The sequence below is a fragment of the Hibiscus syriacus genome, unplaced genomic scaffold (genome assembly GCF_006381635.1).
Source record: "Hibiscus syriacus cultivar Baekdansim isolate YM2019G1 unplaced genomic scaffold, ASM638163v2 tig00110332_pilon, whole genome shotgun sequence".
Classification (NCBI taxonomy): domain Eukaryota; kingdom Viridiplantae; phylum Streptophyta; class Magnoliopsida; order Malvales; family Malvaceae; genus Hibiscus; species Hibiscus syriacus.
Window position 1 is genome coordinate 5,163,878 of NW_024062688.1, and position 17,182 is coordinate 5,181,059.

Here is a 17,182-nt window from a genome sequence, read left to right on the forward strand (position 1 = left end):
TGCAAATCTTTTTCTGCCTTCCACGGTGGTTGACACTTCACAGCATAGAGCATCTCCATCATCTGAAGTGTTTGTGGTATTGCCTTATGGATTGGAGTATTTATTTAGACTCCAACAATTCTTCTTCAAGTGACCCTTCTTTCCACAGTGGTAGCACTTTAAATTCTTCTTGCTCCTCGACTTCGATCTACCATGTTTATGACTGCTGCTTTGGCCACATTCTGTTGATCTCCCTCTCATCGTTGTCAACGCTTCTGCTTGTTGCAGATTTACTTGTCTGTCTTCCTTGTTCTTGCGCCGATTTTCTTCTTGTAGAACAACATCTGCAACGTCATCGAAGACTAGACTGGTGACATTACTGTTTTTCAAGTTGATGATGAGTTGATCGTACGAATCCGGTAGACTTTGAAGTAGAAGTTCAACACGTTCTTGTTCTCCTATTTTACAGCTTAAGGATGTAAGCTGAGAAAATAAGGTGTTCAGTGTATTTAAGTGTACCGTCACTGAAGTAGATTCTGGCATACGGAGAGTGTACAATTTCCTCTTAAGGAAAATTTTATTGTGCAACGATGTGGCCTCGTACAATTTGATGAGATGATCCCATATCTCCTTAGCTGTCTTCTTCTCCTCGATGCTTGACAATACTTCATCTGCTAATGCTAGATGAAAGTTTGCCATAACATTCCCGTCCATCTCGTTCCATTTGATGTCATCTGCGAAATCCACCGGCCTTTCATTGATAGCCGCTAGACACCCGTCTTTCCTTAGGATGGCCTTCATCTTCAATTTTCACAATGAGAAATTTCTCCCATTGGATTTTTCAATATCAAATTTCGTTGCCATAGCTTCTTCTACGGATAGCTCCCACTATTTCACTATCGTGAATAGTTCTCTGGAACCTTTAAATAATGGGTAATAACTTCTTATTTTCTTATGTTGGAGGATCTACCTTTTGGTGGCAACCACAAAGACAATAAGCATATATTACACACTCTAATCTAGCTCGGATACCAATTGTTGCGGAAGACGGCTATCGGATAAAGCAAAATCGTAATTAATAATTTGAGAAAATAAAAATGAAGATAAAAAGAGACACAAAATTTACGTGGAAAACCCCTAAATAAAATAGGGTAAAAACCACGGGCAACGGTAGAAGAATTTCACTATGAGAAAATAGTAATTACAACCTCTCTCGATCTACCAAGGAGAAAACAATAATAATTCTCTCTCGATAAAAAGGAGAAAACAACTCTCAAGAAACTCTCTAAATTCTCTGTAGTATTGGAAGAAAACTATAATGCTTTGGGATGGTTTTGAAGCTAAATGAACTAGGGTATTTATAGTTTAAGCTTAAGGACTAATTTGTAAATATCTTAAATTACAATGACTAAAATTAAGATTTTACCATTGTTGATTTTCAACAAATAGCCAACCCTTTTTAACAAAATTGGTGACTGCCACCGAAAGTGGCTTGGCCACTTGTTTATTTTTCAACATTTCCTACCCGATTCCTTATATCTTTTCTCTATTCATTTTCATCCCTACATGTTTTCCTTTTTTAACCTTAAATATTTTCTATTTTTTAGAACTTAATCCAAAGTCATCAGCAGCCAATGAAAATTTCTTTTCATAAAATTTAGTACGTCAAGCCCTTTTTCTTATTTATTTGTTACTTTCGCATTTTCTTCCATTAAATTTCAAATTTTTGCAAACCCCCATGGCTTGTTAATTATCAGTACGCACAAAGGCAGCCTTATTGAAAGGTAATGAAGCTAGAAGAACACGAATAAAAGCAATGCCTAAGCCTGACAATCACTGTTATTCAAACTATCACTATCACTTCAAATACATATATAATCAACCATACATATAATGTAATAGCAATGCAAAATATTTCTCCATCTCGAAATATTCCCCTCCCTTCTCCGATGCGACGGATATAATAGTAGAAGAAGAAACACGGCTGAAGTTGGGGACATCCAAAGTATCTGTGTAAGCCGTTTCGGATAAAAGGTCGGTGATCCAATGAGAAAAAGCGTATCACCTAAGAGGCTCCATATCCATCACGATGCGCCTTTTGCCATCTCCATGCGGTCTTCAAACTCTCCTTGAGATCAGTATGTTGAGCCGTCCAGTTCAGCTCACGGTAGATCTTAGTTGGGTTGCTGAATACTTCTGCGTAATCTCCAGGTCGGCGGGAAAGATAGTCGACTTTTATCTCTACCCCTGTTGCTTTCTTACAGGCCTCCACAAACTCCTTCACCGATCTATCTCTCCCGGTGCCAACGTTGTAGATTCCTACGTTTTGGGGTTTTGCCTTTTGAAGAGCTTTAACATGAGCATCGACCAAGTCGGTAACATCGATATAATCTCGTATGCAGGTGCCATCATGTGTGTTATAGTCTGTTCCCTTGACCTACATGAAACCCGAAAAGGTGATGATGTGAACATGTGGATCAACAGGTGTGATGACAGTTTATAATGGTTACAAACATGGAACAGCTCATACAGATCTGCCTCAAAAGCACAGTTTTGACAAAAAGTTGACAGTGCAAATGAAAATTACCCAAAGCCGGAGAGGAAAACAAAGTAATTAACCCAAAGCACCCATGAAAACAAGAAATGAAAATTACCCATCAACGGAATTCGATCGTTCTCAAAAAGAGCAAGGGAATTCAAAGTCATCATAAACGATAAATTAAAAAAACAGCTTTAATGGAAGAATAAAAAAGAAAAAGAAAATAAATTTACCTGAAAATAGAAACCAAAGAACATAAACATGGGTTGAAGGTGGCCAAAAAAACCAAATGAAGAAATTGAGAAATGATCTAATATCATATAGTATACAATATTAAATACATGCAAATGTACAATGCAAGAAAATTTGTAATTAAAATAAAATAAAAGTAAACGCAGAACAAATTAAACTAAAAGGAACCCACCAACGATGATTGAAGACGTGAGAGCGTAACAGAGGAGTCATACGCGTACGTTTGAATATTAAGAGAAGAAGAGTTCCAAAAACTGAAAAGAAAAAATTCTAAAAATTAAAAAGCAAAATTGTAGTAACGTGGTAAGAATAGGCTGAATTTTCTCCCTGTCCAGTGGTGATGAGAGGTGCCAACAGGGTGAAGCGATGAAGTCTTTGTGAGTAGTGTCTATGTATGTAGGTGTACTTTTATACGTTAAAAAATATTGGTCAAATTCTTCAGAAGGTCCATCTGTTACGTATTTTTGCCATACGTAACATTGTTATTGTAATTTGCTCCTTTCTAAATTCTAATATTTTGTTTCTCAAAATATGTACGGTACTAAGATTTTTTTTTATAAAATTCGATCTAAATATGTATATTAGTACCATCTCTAAGGTTCTTACATAGAGAAAATAATTTGATTTTGAACCAGAAAGCTTTTGATCGGCTTTATCTCATAGAATCAGATTCTTTTAAGTCTAAAGTCGAGTTAAATTGAATTTTTTGAAAGATGAGATCAAGTTCAAATTTATAATAATAAATATTAGACCCAACATAAAATAAAAATGTACTTTTTTATATATTTATGAATAATTATTATAATATATTTTCTTTATTTTTTTAATCAAGTTATTATTTCACCGGAAAAAAATGAGATTTTTATATTCAAATTGTGTGGGGTATATGTTTTTACCTTATATTTTAGGTTGATTTCAAATGTGATATATTTTTCTAAATTCGATTCGAATCAAATGTTGAATGAATAATATAATATTCAAATCTGATTCAAATTGATTCAAATGGGTTCAGATATGTGCCGAATATAGATATATATCGAACATATTAATATATATTAAGATAATATCTTTAATTTTATGTATCGAATAATTCAAGAAAAATGGAGAGCTTATACAACATATCTTTTTCCATCCAAACTTAAAAGGTTGTTGACTTTCACACGGCAACACAAAAGGGGGGAAACTCGGGTGTCCATTGTTAGTGTTAGTGTTTACTTGTGCAAACTGCAATTTGTTGATCCACTAAAACTACTATATTTTATACCCTTTTTCTGATGTATCTAAATGCCCTCTTTTGCACATAATGAAGTTGGAACTAGAATTGAATACAGGTTGATCTTCAGCTTTTAAGAAATAGTTTAATGATCTTCGGCTCTCAAGAAATGGATCCATCCATTTGGTTGTTTCTGCTATGTTTTTTAGTTCAAATGTGTGTCACAGCGGCTACTACTGATAGTGGTGATTGTAAGTTTCTTAATTTACTGCATATATTATTTGCACTTGAAGACTGCTTATATGTATGTGATCAAGGGAAACTGTTGTCCAATTCTCCTGCAGCTGCTGCTCTAAGATCACTAGCTGATGAGTGGAAAAATTTGCCTCCCGGACGGCTACGAGGCGACCCTTGTCGCGATGAATGGGTCGGAATCGAGTGCAGTGGTTCTCGAGTGACCTCGATGTAAGTTGTTGGTTCCTTGTACCGCTTGAAGCATTGTTTGATTCTGTTGTCACAGGTAACAGTTTTTTCTGGTTCAGTACATTGCCAAACATGAACTTGGAGGGAGAGTTGTCGGGAGACCTTTCGATCTTATCGGAATTGCAGCAATTGTAAATCCTTTATATCCACTGTCTGCCTCCATTCTTCATACTTGGATGCAGTAGTTTCCATGGTTTGAGATTTTGCTTCATTTTTTCAGGGATTTATCGTATAACCGCTACCTTACCGGACCTCTTCCATCGACAATAGGGAACTTAAAGAAGCTAACGAACTTGTAAGGAGAATATTAATTGTTCTTTTGAAGTTCTTAATTGGCCTCTCTTATCATATAAATTTTGCAGAATCCTGGTTAGCTGTGGTTTCACTGGTCAAATTCCTGATACAATAGGATCTTTGCCGCTACTGAAATTCCTGTAAGAATTTGACCTTAACCGAAGGGCGTTATGTGACTACATGAATGTGTGATGTTTAATGACCTATATTTCCTGCAGATCACTGAATTCTAATGCCTTCACCGGCACTATTCCACCAACTATCGGTAATCTATCTACTCTTTATTGGTTAGACCTAGCCGATCACCAGCTTGAAGGACCGATTCCGGTTTCAGATGGATCTACGCCGGGGCTGGACATGTTGGCTCATACCAAACACTTGTATGCTTAATTTCTTTGTACATTCTTTTTCTTGCCATGGTGGTTCTATTTCCCTTACAGTTATGCTGTTCTCTGCAATCTACAGCCATTTCGGGAAGAATAAACTCTCCGGACAAATTCCGTCTAAACTTTTCAGTTCAAATATGAGTCTGATACATGTGTTAGTTCCATACAGTTTTCTATCAAGTAGGATTTGCAACGTATAACATTCTGTTTATGGTGTATCGTTTCGTTTTCGTCTCTCTTTGCAGGCTATTCGAAAACAACAGGCTGACTGGAATTCTTCCTCCTACTCTAGGGCTCGTGCAAATGCTGGAGGTGGTGTGAGTATCCCGACCGAGTACTCGGGTAAGTTCATATTGGTGTTTTCGATTCTTTTTTAAATAATGAAGACAATTTTGTGTTGTCTGCAGACGCTTTGATAACAATTCACTAAATGGGAAGCTTCCATCTAATCTCAACAATCTTACAAATGTTCATGAACTTGTAAGCTATGGAGATACAAAGGCTCATAGTCTTCTACACTTGTTTATCTTCGACGAAATGGAGCTATTACCCTCTCTTCATTAACTGCATTCGATGTCGATTTTCAGGTTTTTGTCGAACAATAGGCTGATTGGCCCTCTGCCTAACCTTACTGGCATGAGCACTTTGAATACCTTGTAAGTAACAAATGCTATAGTAACTTTAGCCATAATATATTTGCCATCACTAATATTTTCTTCTTCCTTTTCTATTTCATGATTTTGCAGATACTCGAGCAATAATACTTTCGAGTCATCAGATTTTCCTTCGTGGTTTCAATCCCTGTTGTCCTGTCTTTTATTTCCCCTCTCCCTCAGCTGTTTTAATTGTACAAACAAGATCAACCATTCGACTTAGTATAGTACCATGCATTCTCTTGTTAACTACGAACAGTCTGCGATTCTCAACATGGACATCTCTGCATAAGTACTGTCTGTACATCTTTATCACGTGTTTTTTATGTAGTAGGGGAGAATAATCTATTCATTTTCATGGCAGAATGATGGAAGATATCAAACTTCAAGGTCAAGTTCCTGCCACATTCTTTGAGCTTCCACATTTGCACTGTGTGAGTATGCCTGATCATATATGGCACCAATTGTGTTACATAGTTTCCGGAATATCGAAATAAACAGTTGGTTTTCCCCCTTTTTCTGTTATATTGTCGACAGGGTACTAAAAAGGAACCGACTTAATGGTACATTGATCATTAATCCAAGCTCTAGCAACCAACTGCAAATCATAGATTTTCAGAACAATGAGATTTCCGATGTCAACTATGCCGGAACATGCAACTTTGAAATAGTGTAAGCCATTGCCTGTTGATATATATTCTTGATGTTAAAGATTATTAATGCCTTTTAAAATCACTAAATTTCTTTCTACTGATCTCCACAGGCTTGTAGGTAACCCAGTGTGTGAGGAGACAGGAAAAACCGACATTTATAGCAAACCACCCCCGTCGACTTCCTTGTATTCGACCCCTCAAAAGAACCGTCAGCCGATTTCATGTCAGTCGGGCCAAATCTTGAGCCCCACATGCAGATGTGCACATCCATATACCGGAACACTAGAGTTCCGAAGCTTTAAATTCCTTGACATGGGAAACTCAGTTCCATATGAAACTCTTGAGCAAGATTTGAATAAGTTCTTTCAGTCCCATCAAGTTCCGGTGGAAACCATTTCACTAAGCGATCCGAGGATGGATTCATCTCAATATCTTCTCTTGAACCTTGGTGTATTTCCATATGGCCAAGAGAGTTTCAAAGAAATGCAATATCTATGCTTGCATATGTATTTATCAACCAGACTTACAAGCCTCCTCCAAAGTACTTTGGACCGTATGTTTTCCATGGTGACAAATACAAACAGTTTTCGGGTAATTCTCGTACTATAGAACTAAACTAATGGTTTTCTAAAATGCTTCAGATTCATTGTTTTCCTTGTATCTGTTTATCATATAGATGATCCTGGAAAATCGAAGAATGCAAGTCTTGCCGTCAAAATAGGAGCTGCAGTTGGTGCTTCGGTGTAGTTTATGCTATTAATGCTTGCCGGGGTTTATGTTTATCGACAGAAGAAGAAAGCACATAGAGCAACCAAGCGGAGTAATCCGTTCAGTAAGATAAATATTTCATTTGTTCAGCTTTTTCCAGTTGATTTTAGGTAATATCTTTGGTTTATGACTTATTTTTTTTTCTGTAAAAACATAGCACACTGGGATTCTAAGAAGAGCAGTGGTAGCATTCCTCAGTTAAAATACACAAACAATTTTTCAGAAGTCTGCGATATCGGATCAGGGGGTTATGGAAAGGTTAATTTCGACTCTCGTTCTCTCGCTATGTCGAATATGTTTTTCATGTATGCTTACCCGAAACATGCTAATACATGCATCCTTATAGCACCTTGGCTCCATCAAGGTGATCTCATGCTAATACATGTATCCTTATAGCACCTCGGTTCCATCGAGGTGGTCTCGTGCTCCATGTTGTATCAGTGATTTGGCGTGTTGTATCGCTGCAAGACATCGAAATTCATAACTTGTTGCTGTTTCGTGGTGGTCAAGGCAGCAGACGTTGTGTTTTCTTTCTCTATAGAAAGGTCATGGTGATAGTTACAATGATTTCCTTTTTCCAGATAATTCTGAATTTCTTTTGTTACAGGTTTACAGAGGAACTTTACCAACCAGGGAACTTATTGCCATCAAACGTGCTCAGCAAGTGTCTATGCAGGGTGGCCTCGAATTCAAAACCGAAATCGAGATTCTATCTAGAGTTCATCATAAAAATGTCATCAGTCTATTTTCTTTCGACCGTGACGAACAAATACTAATATATGAGTATGTCACCAATGGTTCTCTTGCTGATAGTCTGAAGGTACCCTTTCTCTGTTTCCCCCGCTTTTTCTTCCGAAATTGAGTTACATCATCGACAATAAAACGGAGTTTTATCGTGCAGACAGGCTTGCGTTCTTTACTACTTGAACACATACTTAAAAAGGCATCTTATGCTGTATCAACAGCTCTTTCTTCACCCATTTTGTCCTTATTCGGAACATACTAAAATGCAGGGAAGTCTGGAATCAAATTGGACTGGCCTAGACGGCTAAAAGTAGCCGTCGGTTCAGCTAGAGGTCTTGCATATCTTCATGAGCTTGCAAATACTCCGATTATTCACAGGGACATCAAGTCGAGTAACATCATACTAGATGAGCGGTTAAAATGCTAATGTCTCCGATTTCGGTCTGTCCAAACCTATGGGCGACAGTGAAAAGGGTCATGTTACTACTCAAGTCAAGGGTACAATGGTGAGTTGCAGAGTTCTTCCAATTTTGTATAATGCTGCAGTATTTACCATCGTTACCCTCATAGGGTTATTTGGATCCCGAATATTACACGACCCAACAATTGACCGAGAAAAGCAACGGTGTATAGCTTCGGAGTGGTGATGTTAGAAATAATAACTTCGAGAAAACCGACAGAGCACGGGAAATATATCGTACGAGAGGTGTCAACGTTGATGGACAAAACGAAAAGTTTATATAATCTCCGAGAGATTCCTGATCCAACCGTAGGTTGGGATTCTATTACTCTCAATGGCTTGAAAAAGTTTGTGGACGTAGCATTGAGTTGTGTTGAAGAAACAAGAGTTGATAGGCCTGCAAGAATCCGAATGCAGAATCGGCTTCGAGTTCATCGACTTATGAAGGTTCAAGTAAGGGACTTTCTCATCCATACTGTGATAAGACCTAACGGTGTACACGGTCTGAGCCGGATCAGATTTAGGTCGGGTTTAAGTGTGGCATCAATACTGTACACACTGAATTTTCTCAGCATGGTGAGGGAGAGCAGATTAAGGCCTTATGGTCATCGACTTTGAATGCCTTATCTCATTCAACTGGAGTCTCTTTTTTTTCATTCAAAATTCATAAACATGGCTATCTATCTGTTCGACGTAAAATTAATTATACAACAATCATGCATTTACATACATTTCGAATGTCGTCCGAATAATATCAGATGTAATAATACATCTGCACGTTGATAAACAGTCGAAGACACCGATGAAGTAGGAACCATATGTTCATCTATTAAAACCCAAACATCGAAGCGATACGGTAAACATAAGACAATAGTAGAAAACAATTTCTCTGATGAAGATTCCTATGAACTCGAATCAGTCAAGCATGCAGGCAGACAGGGCAGAGATATTTTCTCTCCTAAATTCAAAGCCCTATGAACTCAAACCATGGACCAGAAAGCAAAAAAGGAATTTTAAGTGATAAAAATGTATCTTACCAATATGATCAGCTTTATCTTCTGAACTTTGAAGTTCTCGAAACCTTCTGTCACCATCGATACAAGAAACTCTTTCTGCTTGATATGAATGTCGTCAAAAGAGAATGACGTCGTAAAGGCTTCACCATAGAAGCTAATGAATTCTCAAAACGTAGCAAAAATATATTTGCGAAAGAAGAAATTTGAAAAGCTGTTTTCTATGGAAGCCAAAAACTTCTTTATTGTCTTCTTTGTAGTAAAACAACTGTTATACAGAAGGTGCAAAGCCCTCTCACTATTTAACTTGACTCAATTGTCTGTTTCGAACTAGAAACGCTATCACTCAAGTCCCGACCCATAGTCTCTACCGGGAACAGAAGTACGCATATCCCTGCCGCAAAAATTATAACCTCAAACAACAAAATGGCAGCGGTTTGATGACATCCATGCACTAGACCCACCGCAACGAGCGGACATACCATCCCGCCAATTCTACTCATCGAGCTTGCAATTCCAACACCGGTTGATCTAAGGGATGTTGGGTATATCTACGGGATAAAAACAAATGAATCATTACTTCACACAAAATGTTAATGAACGTGTTAAAATATCAAAATATCAGAACTATCTTCTTATACATAATCCCAATGCAATCCAATGCTATACTAATGATTTGTCAATAAATTTTAATGCTCGATTTATTTTTCCAAACTTTTTAAAGGGATAAAAAGGAACTTGCATTACCTCCGGTGCATATATATACATAACCGTGAAGCTTGCCGTAACGCATATTCGAGCACCGAAGAGGAGGCCTGTTGTCAGTCTCCGAGGCTGATGGACTACCAGTGGGAGCAGGAAAATGCAAGACAGGAAGAACATAACTGCCATTGAAAACTTACGCCCGTATCTATCGACAGTGAAAGCAGAAATGAGGAGGCCGGGGAACTCTAGAAAATACATCAAAGCTAGATGTCAGTGAGGTGCCTTCCGGGATTGTCAAAATTAAACTTTTACGATCGGATGAAATAATTAATGGGACAAGCAGAGAAAATTACCGGCAAAAGTAGTAATGAAAACATCTTTGTAGCTGACGCCATTGAGCTTTTCTGATTGCAGTGCTTCTGGACGACAAGTATTACGTCCATTGTGCAACTCCGTTGTCAGTAATACGAGTCCATAGTATGAAAATGCATTTCCAAAGAAAACCATCCATAAGAGTGTGGTTGACCGAACTAATTCTGGTGAAAGAAGGTGCAACAGCGATGAGATGCCTCCTGCTTTAGGATTAATTTGCATAGGAGTTTCGTATCCGTTCTCTTCTGCTTGAAGCAACTGTGTATCTTCTGTTGGAGCACTCTTGTCAGCTAACTCGATTTCATTCTCAGAAACAAGAATTCCAGAAGGCAATTTCGCTCCATTCATTCTAGCTATTTTCTCCAAAACAACAAGTGCTTCCTCTTTTCTACCTTCCAGACATAGATACCGGGGGTGATTCGGGTGCAAACACATAGAATACAAGGAGAACAGATGAAGGGATAGCCGACAGAACAAGTAGCCATCTCCAACCCAATCTAGGCATGACAAACTGAAAGAAAAAACAATATTGTAGGTCAAAATCAATATGATTGAGCTCTGAATATGACCTAGAAAATCGAAGATGATGCAGCCTTAATGGTACGACACCAATGGACACCATTTCCATCACAATCAAATTTGAATTGAAAAGAATGCGAAAAGGAAGAAGAAGCAAATGAAAGATGACAAAAACATTAAATACATACCCATGCAAGTGAGGCCTCAGAAATGGTCCCAAAAGTCCAGAACGCTTGGAAAATAACCATCCAAGTGCCTCTGCTTGGGGCAGGAATAAATTCTAGAAACCAGGAGCAAAGAACGGGGCCACCACCCAGACCAAGACCAACCAAACAACGAAAAATAATCAATGAAATGTAATTTGGAGACAAGGCGCTCAAAAAGCCAGCTCCAGAAGTAACTACTGCGGTGATGAGGAACCCTTTCCTGAACGACAGAAGTAAACCGATAAAAACAAAATATTATAAGGCATAAGAATAAGCAACACGGAACTGCATCAAATTCATTTCTGCTTTCATTATGGTAGTTCTAAAACTCGCTTCAATTCTTCTAAGTTTTACTTCTCAAGTAAAGCTATAAATTCTATGTTCAAATGACTAACAATAATATTTCCCAAAGCAGGAAGATCAATGAAAAATCCAACTCTATAGAGCTTCAATCGGTCATATTTTATTGAATGGACTCGAAATCATTATTCCACAGCTCAAAGGTAATTTCAATTAGAAAGACTCAAGACTTTTCGACTAAAAGCGTGCAGAAAGACCAAAAAAGGAAGACAAGAAGCTTAACCAAATTGCAGGATTCCAAAGACAGACGAGTCAAGCAATAATTCGACATGATAATCACACCAAAATAAAACACTAACTTGTCATTTTTTTTCTGGAACGAAAAAGAAAGCACTAGATGCCACACACTTATGAGTGCGTTAAATTGGAGGTAAAATTAGATACTACTAATATCAAGCATACTCATCTAAAGAAAATACGGGTCATTAAAGCAGGGATTGAGTACAACGGGAAAAAACCATGAATATGAAAAATGTTCCCACCTTCTTCCATATTTATCTGAGACAACACCCCATGAATACGCTCCAACAAGCATCCCGACGAAAACCACACTGGTTATTAGGCCCTCTTGATGGGAAGTGAGACCCCATAAAGCTTGAACTGCCGGACCAATAAAAGAGAGAAGCATCATTTCCATAGCTTCTGAAACCCAACCCATTCCGGCATAAACAAGCACGAGAATTTGGAATTTTCCAAACCCCATGTGCAAAAGGGCATCATCCACAGTAAAGGTGGAGGCTCCATCCTCTCCCATTAATCACTATTGAAAGAGAAACAAATAAGCAAATTCGGGTTAAAATATTGCATAAATCATATGATTCTATGTTCAATAGCTTTATAAGAATATCTAAACATAAACTTCAACATTTCTTTGCTTCAGCTACTCAATAATATTAGCAAACCTACAATCACATTAATATAAAATTTTCGATTCGCGATAAAATATAGGATAAACAAACTCAAAATTTCAATCCTACTTGCAGAATTTGAAAGTAATGTTGATAAAAAAAACAACAAACTACATTCAACAAATATTTGTAACACTTTTTTCCATTACTATTTATCAGAATCATACCAGGAAGAAAGTTATATCCGGATCAGATCATCTAAAATCTAGGGAGTAAACAAAAACAGGTGAACATTGTGATCTTTGAATGCTCATTCATTAATAAAGAAAAGTTCTTTTTTCTTTTTTTTTACTTAGACAATACGTATTCAATTTTTGATATGTCGGCAATATGAATTCCATCCATTTAAGAACTCCACATACACACACAAAATCAATGAAAACAAAACATATATGAATCAATTAATTAACAGTGACAAGAATGCAATAATCAATCACACAACAAGCCTTGATTAGATTTCAGGATGAGAACAAAAAAAAACCCACAATGGAAAAAAAAGATCTTTACAATCTTTCAAAGACCATGAATTCGAAAAAGAAAAAAAGAACCTGATTGAAGCTTGACAAAAAAATTTGGGTATGGTGAATCTTCTTCCCCTCCACACAACAATTTTTTCTTTTTGATTGTTGACTGATTCAACAGCCGCTCGAGTTTGGAAATCTTTTGTTTGAAATCAAAAGGAAAAAGGAATGTTTTTTGTTCTAGGAGCTTTGTTTTCTTTGATTGAACTTCTGGTTTTCTTTTTGTTTTCCCAGAAAACTTGGATTGGAACGTACTGTGATTAGATTAGATTAGATATACCAATTAGGTGGGTTAAAGATGACGTTTTGATAGATCTTTAGATCTATTTGACTTTGGGCTTTAGTTGAAATTCAATAAAAAGAAAAGGTAGCGAAAGGAAAGCGTCGGCCATTGCCTTCTTTCCAACTAGGCACGTAAATAAACTGAACGTTCAGCGAATCGTTCATAAATCGTACGGTGGAAAGTTCGTTTATGTACGTTTATTTATTAAATGAACGAACATGAACAAGATTTTGTGTTCATTTAATTAAATAAATGAACATGAACATAGGTCTCGTTCGTTCATTTACGTTCGTGAACGTTCGGTTATGTTCGTTTATGTTCGTTCGGTTATGTTCGTTTATGTTCATTCATTTATGTTTAACACAATCTTCTTAAATCAATTTTGGTGACCAATTTGTAAGTATCTTAAAAATATTAATTAATATGATATTCTGATGATCAAGTCCATAATTAACCCAATTTTATTTGGAGATTAAATCTAATATGTTAACCCGTGAGGCACCTCACACCTATATTCATTTCTCCCTTTTTTTTTTCCCTAAACCCTAGTGTTCACTAGAGAGTAGAGACGATCGCTGAAAGCTTCAAAACAAGTTATATTATAGTGCAATCTGAAGTTTGACAGGTTTGTTTTCATCTCTTTCTCTGTTTTATTTGGCTTAATAGTTAATAAGTAAAGTTATTGCGGGTATCTTCATATCTAAAACTCAAGAAAACATTATACTTCTTTCTAGAAATATATGGGAAGATAAAGGTAACAACCAAACGTATATGAGCATCAGTAAAGAGAAAAATATATAGAATTTGCCAGAAAACAAAACAAAGGTTTCTATGCAATTTCTGAAAAAGAGTATAATAGCAGAAGTAATGGGTTTTTCAGGAAGAACCCATTAATAAGTAGAAAATACACTTTGACAATGAACTTTTGTTTTCATAGTTCTTGACCTTTAGTTGTAGAGTAGACTTTAGGTACGTTAAAATTTTGAATGGTGGTTTAGCAATAATATCAGTTACGATATGTAGCATTGAAGGGATTTCAGATCTATGTTATTGCCTTGTAGTCCAATTTGTACCATTCGAAATCTTCATGCTGTTAAAATTTATACTCTGCCAACGGAAATGACCATTATTAACAAACCTCACTAAAGTCTGACATTGATGTCACAAAACTTTTAGCCGGCGAATTTATTAGAATAACGTAGTGGAAAATGATTGTTCATATGTAATCATGTACCACTAAGATAAATGTTATAGCGTTAAATTAAAGTCGTGTGAATAATTTAATATCTTTAAAAGATCGATCGAAATATTTGATATCTTCAAACATTTCATCACTGTTAATAAGTTCTTACGCTATTTATCATGTAGATTTGGTTGATTTGCGTTGTCGACTATTTTTCATGAAAGAACAATGGAAGGTAGAGTCTCCAACGTTTATGTTCGTGTTCGTTTATGTTCGTTTATTTATTAAATGAACGAACATGAACAAGTTATATTCCTTAATAAACGAACATGAACAAAAAAAATTTGTTCGTTTATGTTCGTGTTCGTTTAAGTTCGTTTATTTATTAAATGAACGAACATGAACATACCTCCGTTCATGTGCGTTCGGTTCATTTACAAGCCTATTTCCAACTCAATATTTTCACTCGCATTTCGTTTTCAGCGTGAGGCTTTAATATTGGAGTTGGAACATTTTTTTTAGAGACTATTTTTTTATTAATCTAAAGGGATAATTTACAAATTTGGTAACTAAATTTTATTCAATCTCATATTTCATTCATTGTATTTTAATTTTTTAATTTTTGAACTTAATAAATTGGATTTTTTTGTCACGTAGTCGTTTTCTCACTAACTGTGTTATAAATGGACTTTTATATAGATGTAAAATGATGTTTTGATGAAAATTTTATTTTTTAAAACAGCGTTGGTTTAATATCATTAACTATTCAACGACAGAGTAATCAAAAAAGCCCAATGTATTAAGTTCAGTGAGGAAATTGAAAACTTTTAAAGTTCAGTGAGCAAAATAGGATAGAGTAAAGTTTAGTGATGAAATTTGTAATTCACCCTAATCTAATGTGATTATAAGTGGTAGTATATATTCTAGAGACTCTTAACCATTTAACAATGAATGTTCATATACAATGCAATTATTGGTGCTCGAGTTCAGGACCTCTATAAATAATAATCATTCCTTTAATCACTTAGGTAGCTTTAGCTCGTGCTTTTAAAGATTATTTATATTTTATAAGATAAAGTACACAAATGACCCCTACTATAAAGTTCTACTTTGTTGAATACTTAAACTATTAAAAGTTACAAAATAATAACTCGATTGTTCATATGTTATAAAAAAATTAATATAAAGATTAAGTATATATCAAACGAACAATTGACATCAATGGTTATGGAAAGTATTTTTCTAGAAGAGTATGAATTTCGATCAATTGCATTTGTAGGGTATGCATACGTTGTTAATAGTTAAAAAAATATTTTAAATAAATATTAATTTTTAAATGCATTAGATTATTAAAAGAAAGTTTGCGCCAAAGGTTTCCACCTATATCATGCTATTGGCTAAAGAGTTGTTTTGTTATAAAAGGAATTGGTTGTGTATGCCAAAATATGGGTAACTGTCCAACAACAATGAAACAAGAAAAAATTAAATTTAACGTTACATCATTGTGTCATTATAATTTAAAGGGTTGAATGAAAAAAAAATTACATTGGAAGAATAAAAAGTTTCATGGTGAAGTTGATAATATCATTTAGAAAGATACATACGTTAATTTTTAATAGTCGTAAAATTTAATAAAATAATATTTTATAATCAAAAAATTATTCGTATATTTTACTCAACACGTAAAATCTTCTATTGAAATAACAAAATTATTGAAGAGTCAAATGACTACCGAATTATAAATGAGTGGATTTGCAGCAAGTACTGAAATACAAACTACACTGTTCCTTTTCTTTCCCTCCTCTCAAGTCATCTTTGAGTTTGTCCTTTTAAAGCATTACAAGCCGTGTTTTGAAATCGGATCGACCGACCGGTTCAACCGGTTTAATCAGAAATTGCTGTTTAGTTCGGTTCAAATTACACCGGTTGAACCGTTATTAGTGAACCGGTTAAAATTGTTAAACCGTTCGAATTGAATCGGCTGAAACCCAAAAAAACCGCCAATTTTATTTTTTTTTTAAAATTAAACCAAACGACGTCGTTTGTTAAACGAGCCAAGTCGAACTCGAGTATTGCTGAGCTCGACCAAATTTTAAAAGTAAGCTCAACTCACTCAAACTCACGAACTAAAAATTAGCAAGTTAAACTCGAACTCGAAATATAATATTGAAACTTAAACTCGAAAAGGCTTGAACTCAAAAAAATTAGAAGCTTAATTGAAGCCTAAAATTCGAGCTTGATTGAAGTGAAAGAATAGTTCACTCTATGCTCACCAAAAGGCTCCATGATTTTGAATACTAAATTACCTCTATTATTTATAGAAGTTAGTAGGGATGCTCTTCTATGTTTCTTAGCCATGTGAGATTGTTTTGTTCTCATATTTTTACTCTTTAGACTTTTGGATGTTCTTCTATGTTTCTTAGTCATGTGGGATTGTTTAAAAAAAATAAACCAAACAATATCATTTTGTTATGATTTTTTTAGCCCCAAATTTATTTTTTTAATTATAGTTATATAATTATATTTAATATTTAATATGTTTTACCTTAAATATTATGTTGTAGTTAATTTGAATTATTTTGTTTCACTTATTTTATGGTTTTTAACTTATATATGTTATGACTTGTTTTGAATATGACTTGTGATATACAAAATTATTTTTTATTAATATTTTTTATGTTTTTATTT

General features: G+C 35.3%; 2 protein-coding genes and 1 pseudogene across 2 annotated transcripts; 1 reads left to right on the top strand and 2 right to left on the bottom strand.

Moving 5' to 3' along the window:
• Positions 1-2,014: 2,014 nt before the first annotated feature.
• On the bottom strand, positions 2,015-2,685 carry LOC120119994 (UDP-arabinose 4-epimerase 1-like). The gene is made up of 3 exons (XM_039139767.1): positions 2,634-2,685; positions 2,494-2,513; positions 2,015-2,416 (listed from the first exon to the last, which is right to left on the bottom strand). Exons 1-3 carry the CDS (start codon positions 2,683-2,685, stop codon positions 2,045-2,047), a joined length of 444 nt encoding a protein of 147 aa, XP_038995698.1. The 3' UTR covers positions 2,015-2,044.
• A 1,446-nt stretch (positions 2,686-4,131) lies between these two features.
• LOC120119526 lies at positions 4,132-9,155 on the top strand (annotated as a pseudogene).
• A 499-nt stretch (positions 9,156-9,654) lies between these two features.
• LOC120119525 (organic cation/carnitine transporter 7-like) lies at positions 9,655-13,219 on the bottom strand. Its single transcript, XM_039139340.1, is given in 7 exon segments — positions 9,655-9,988; positions 10,185-10,387; positions 10,496-10,928; positions 10,930-11,025; positions 11,222-11,459; positions 12,082-12,359; positions 13,056-13,219. Coding segments are annotated over 6 exon segments (1,491 nt in total). The 5' UTR covers positions 12,354-12,359; positions 13,056-13,219; the 3' UTR covers positions 9,655-9,739.
• Between the last annotated feature and the right edge of the window lie 3,963 nt (positions 13,220-17,182).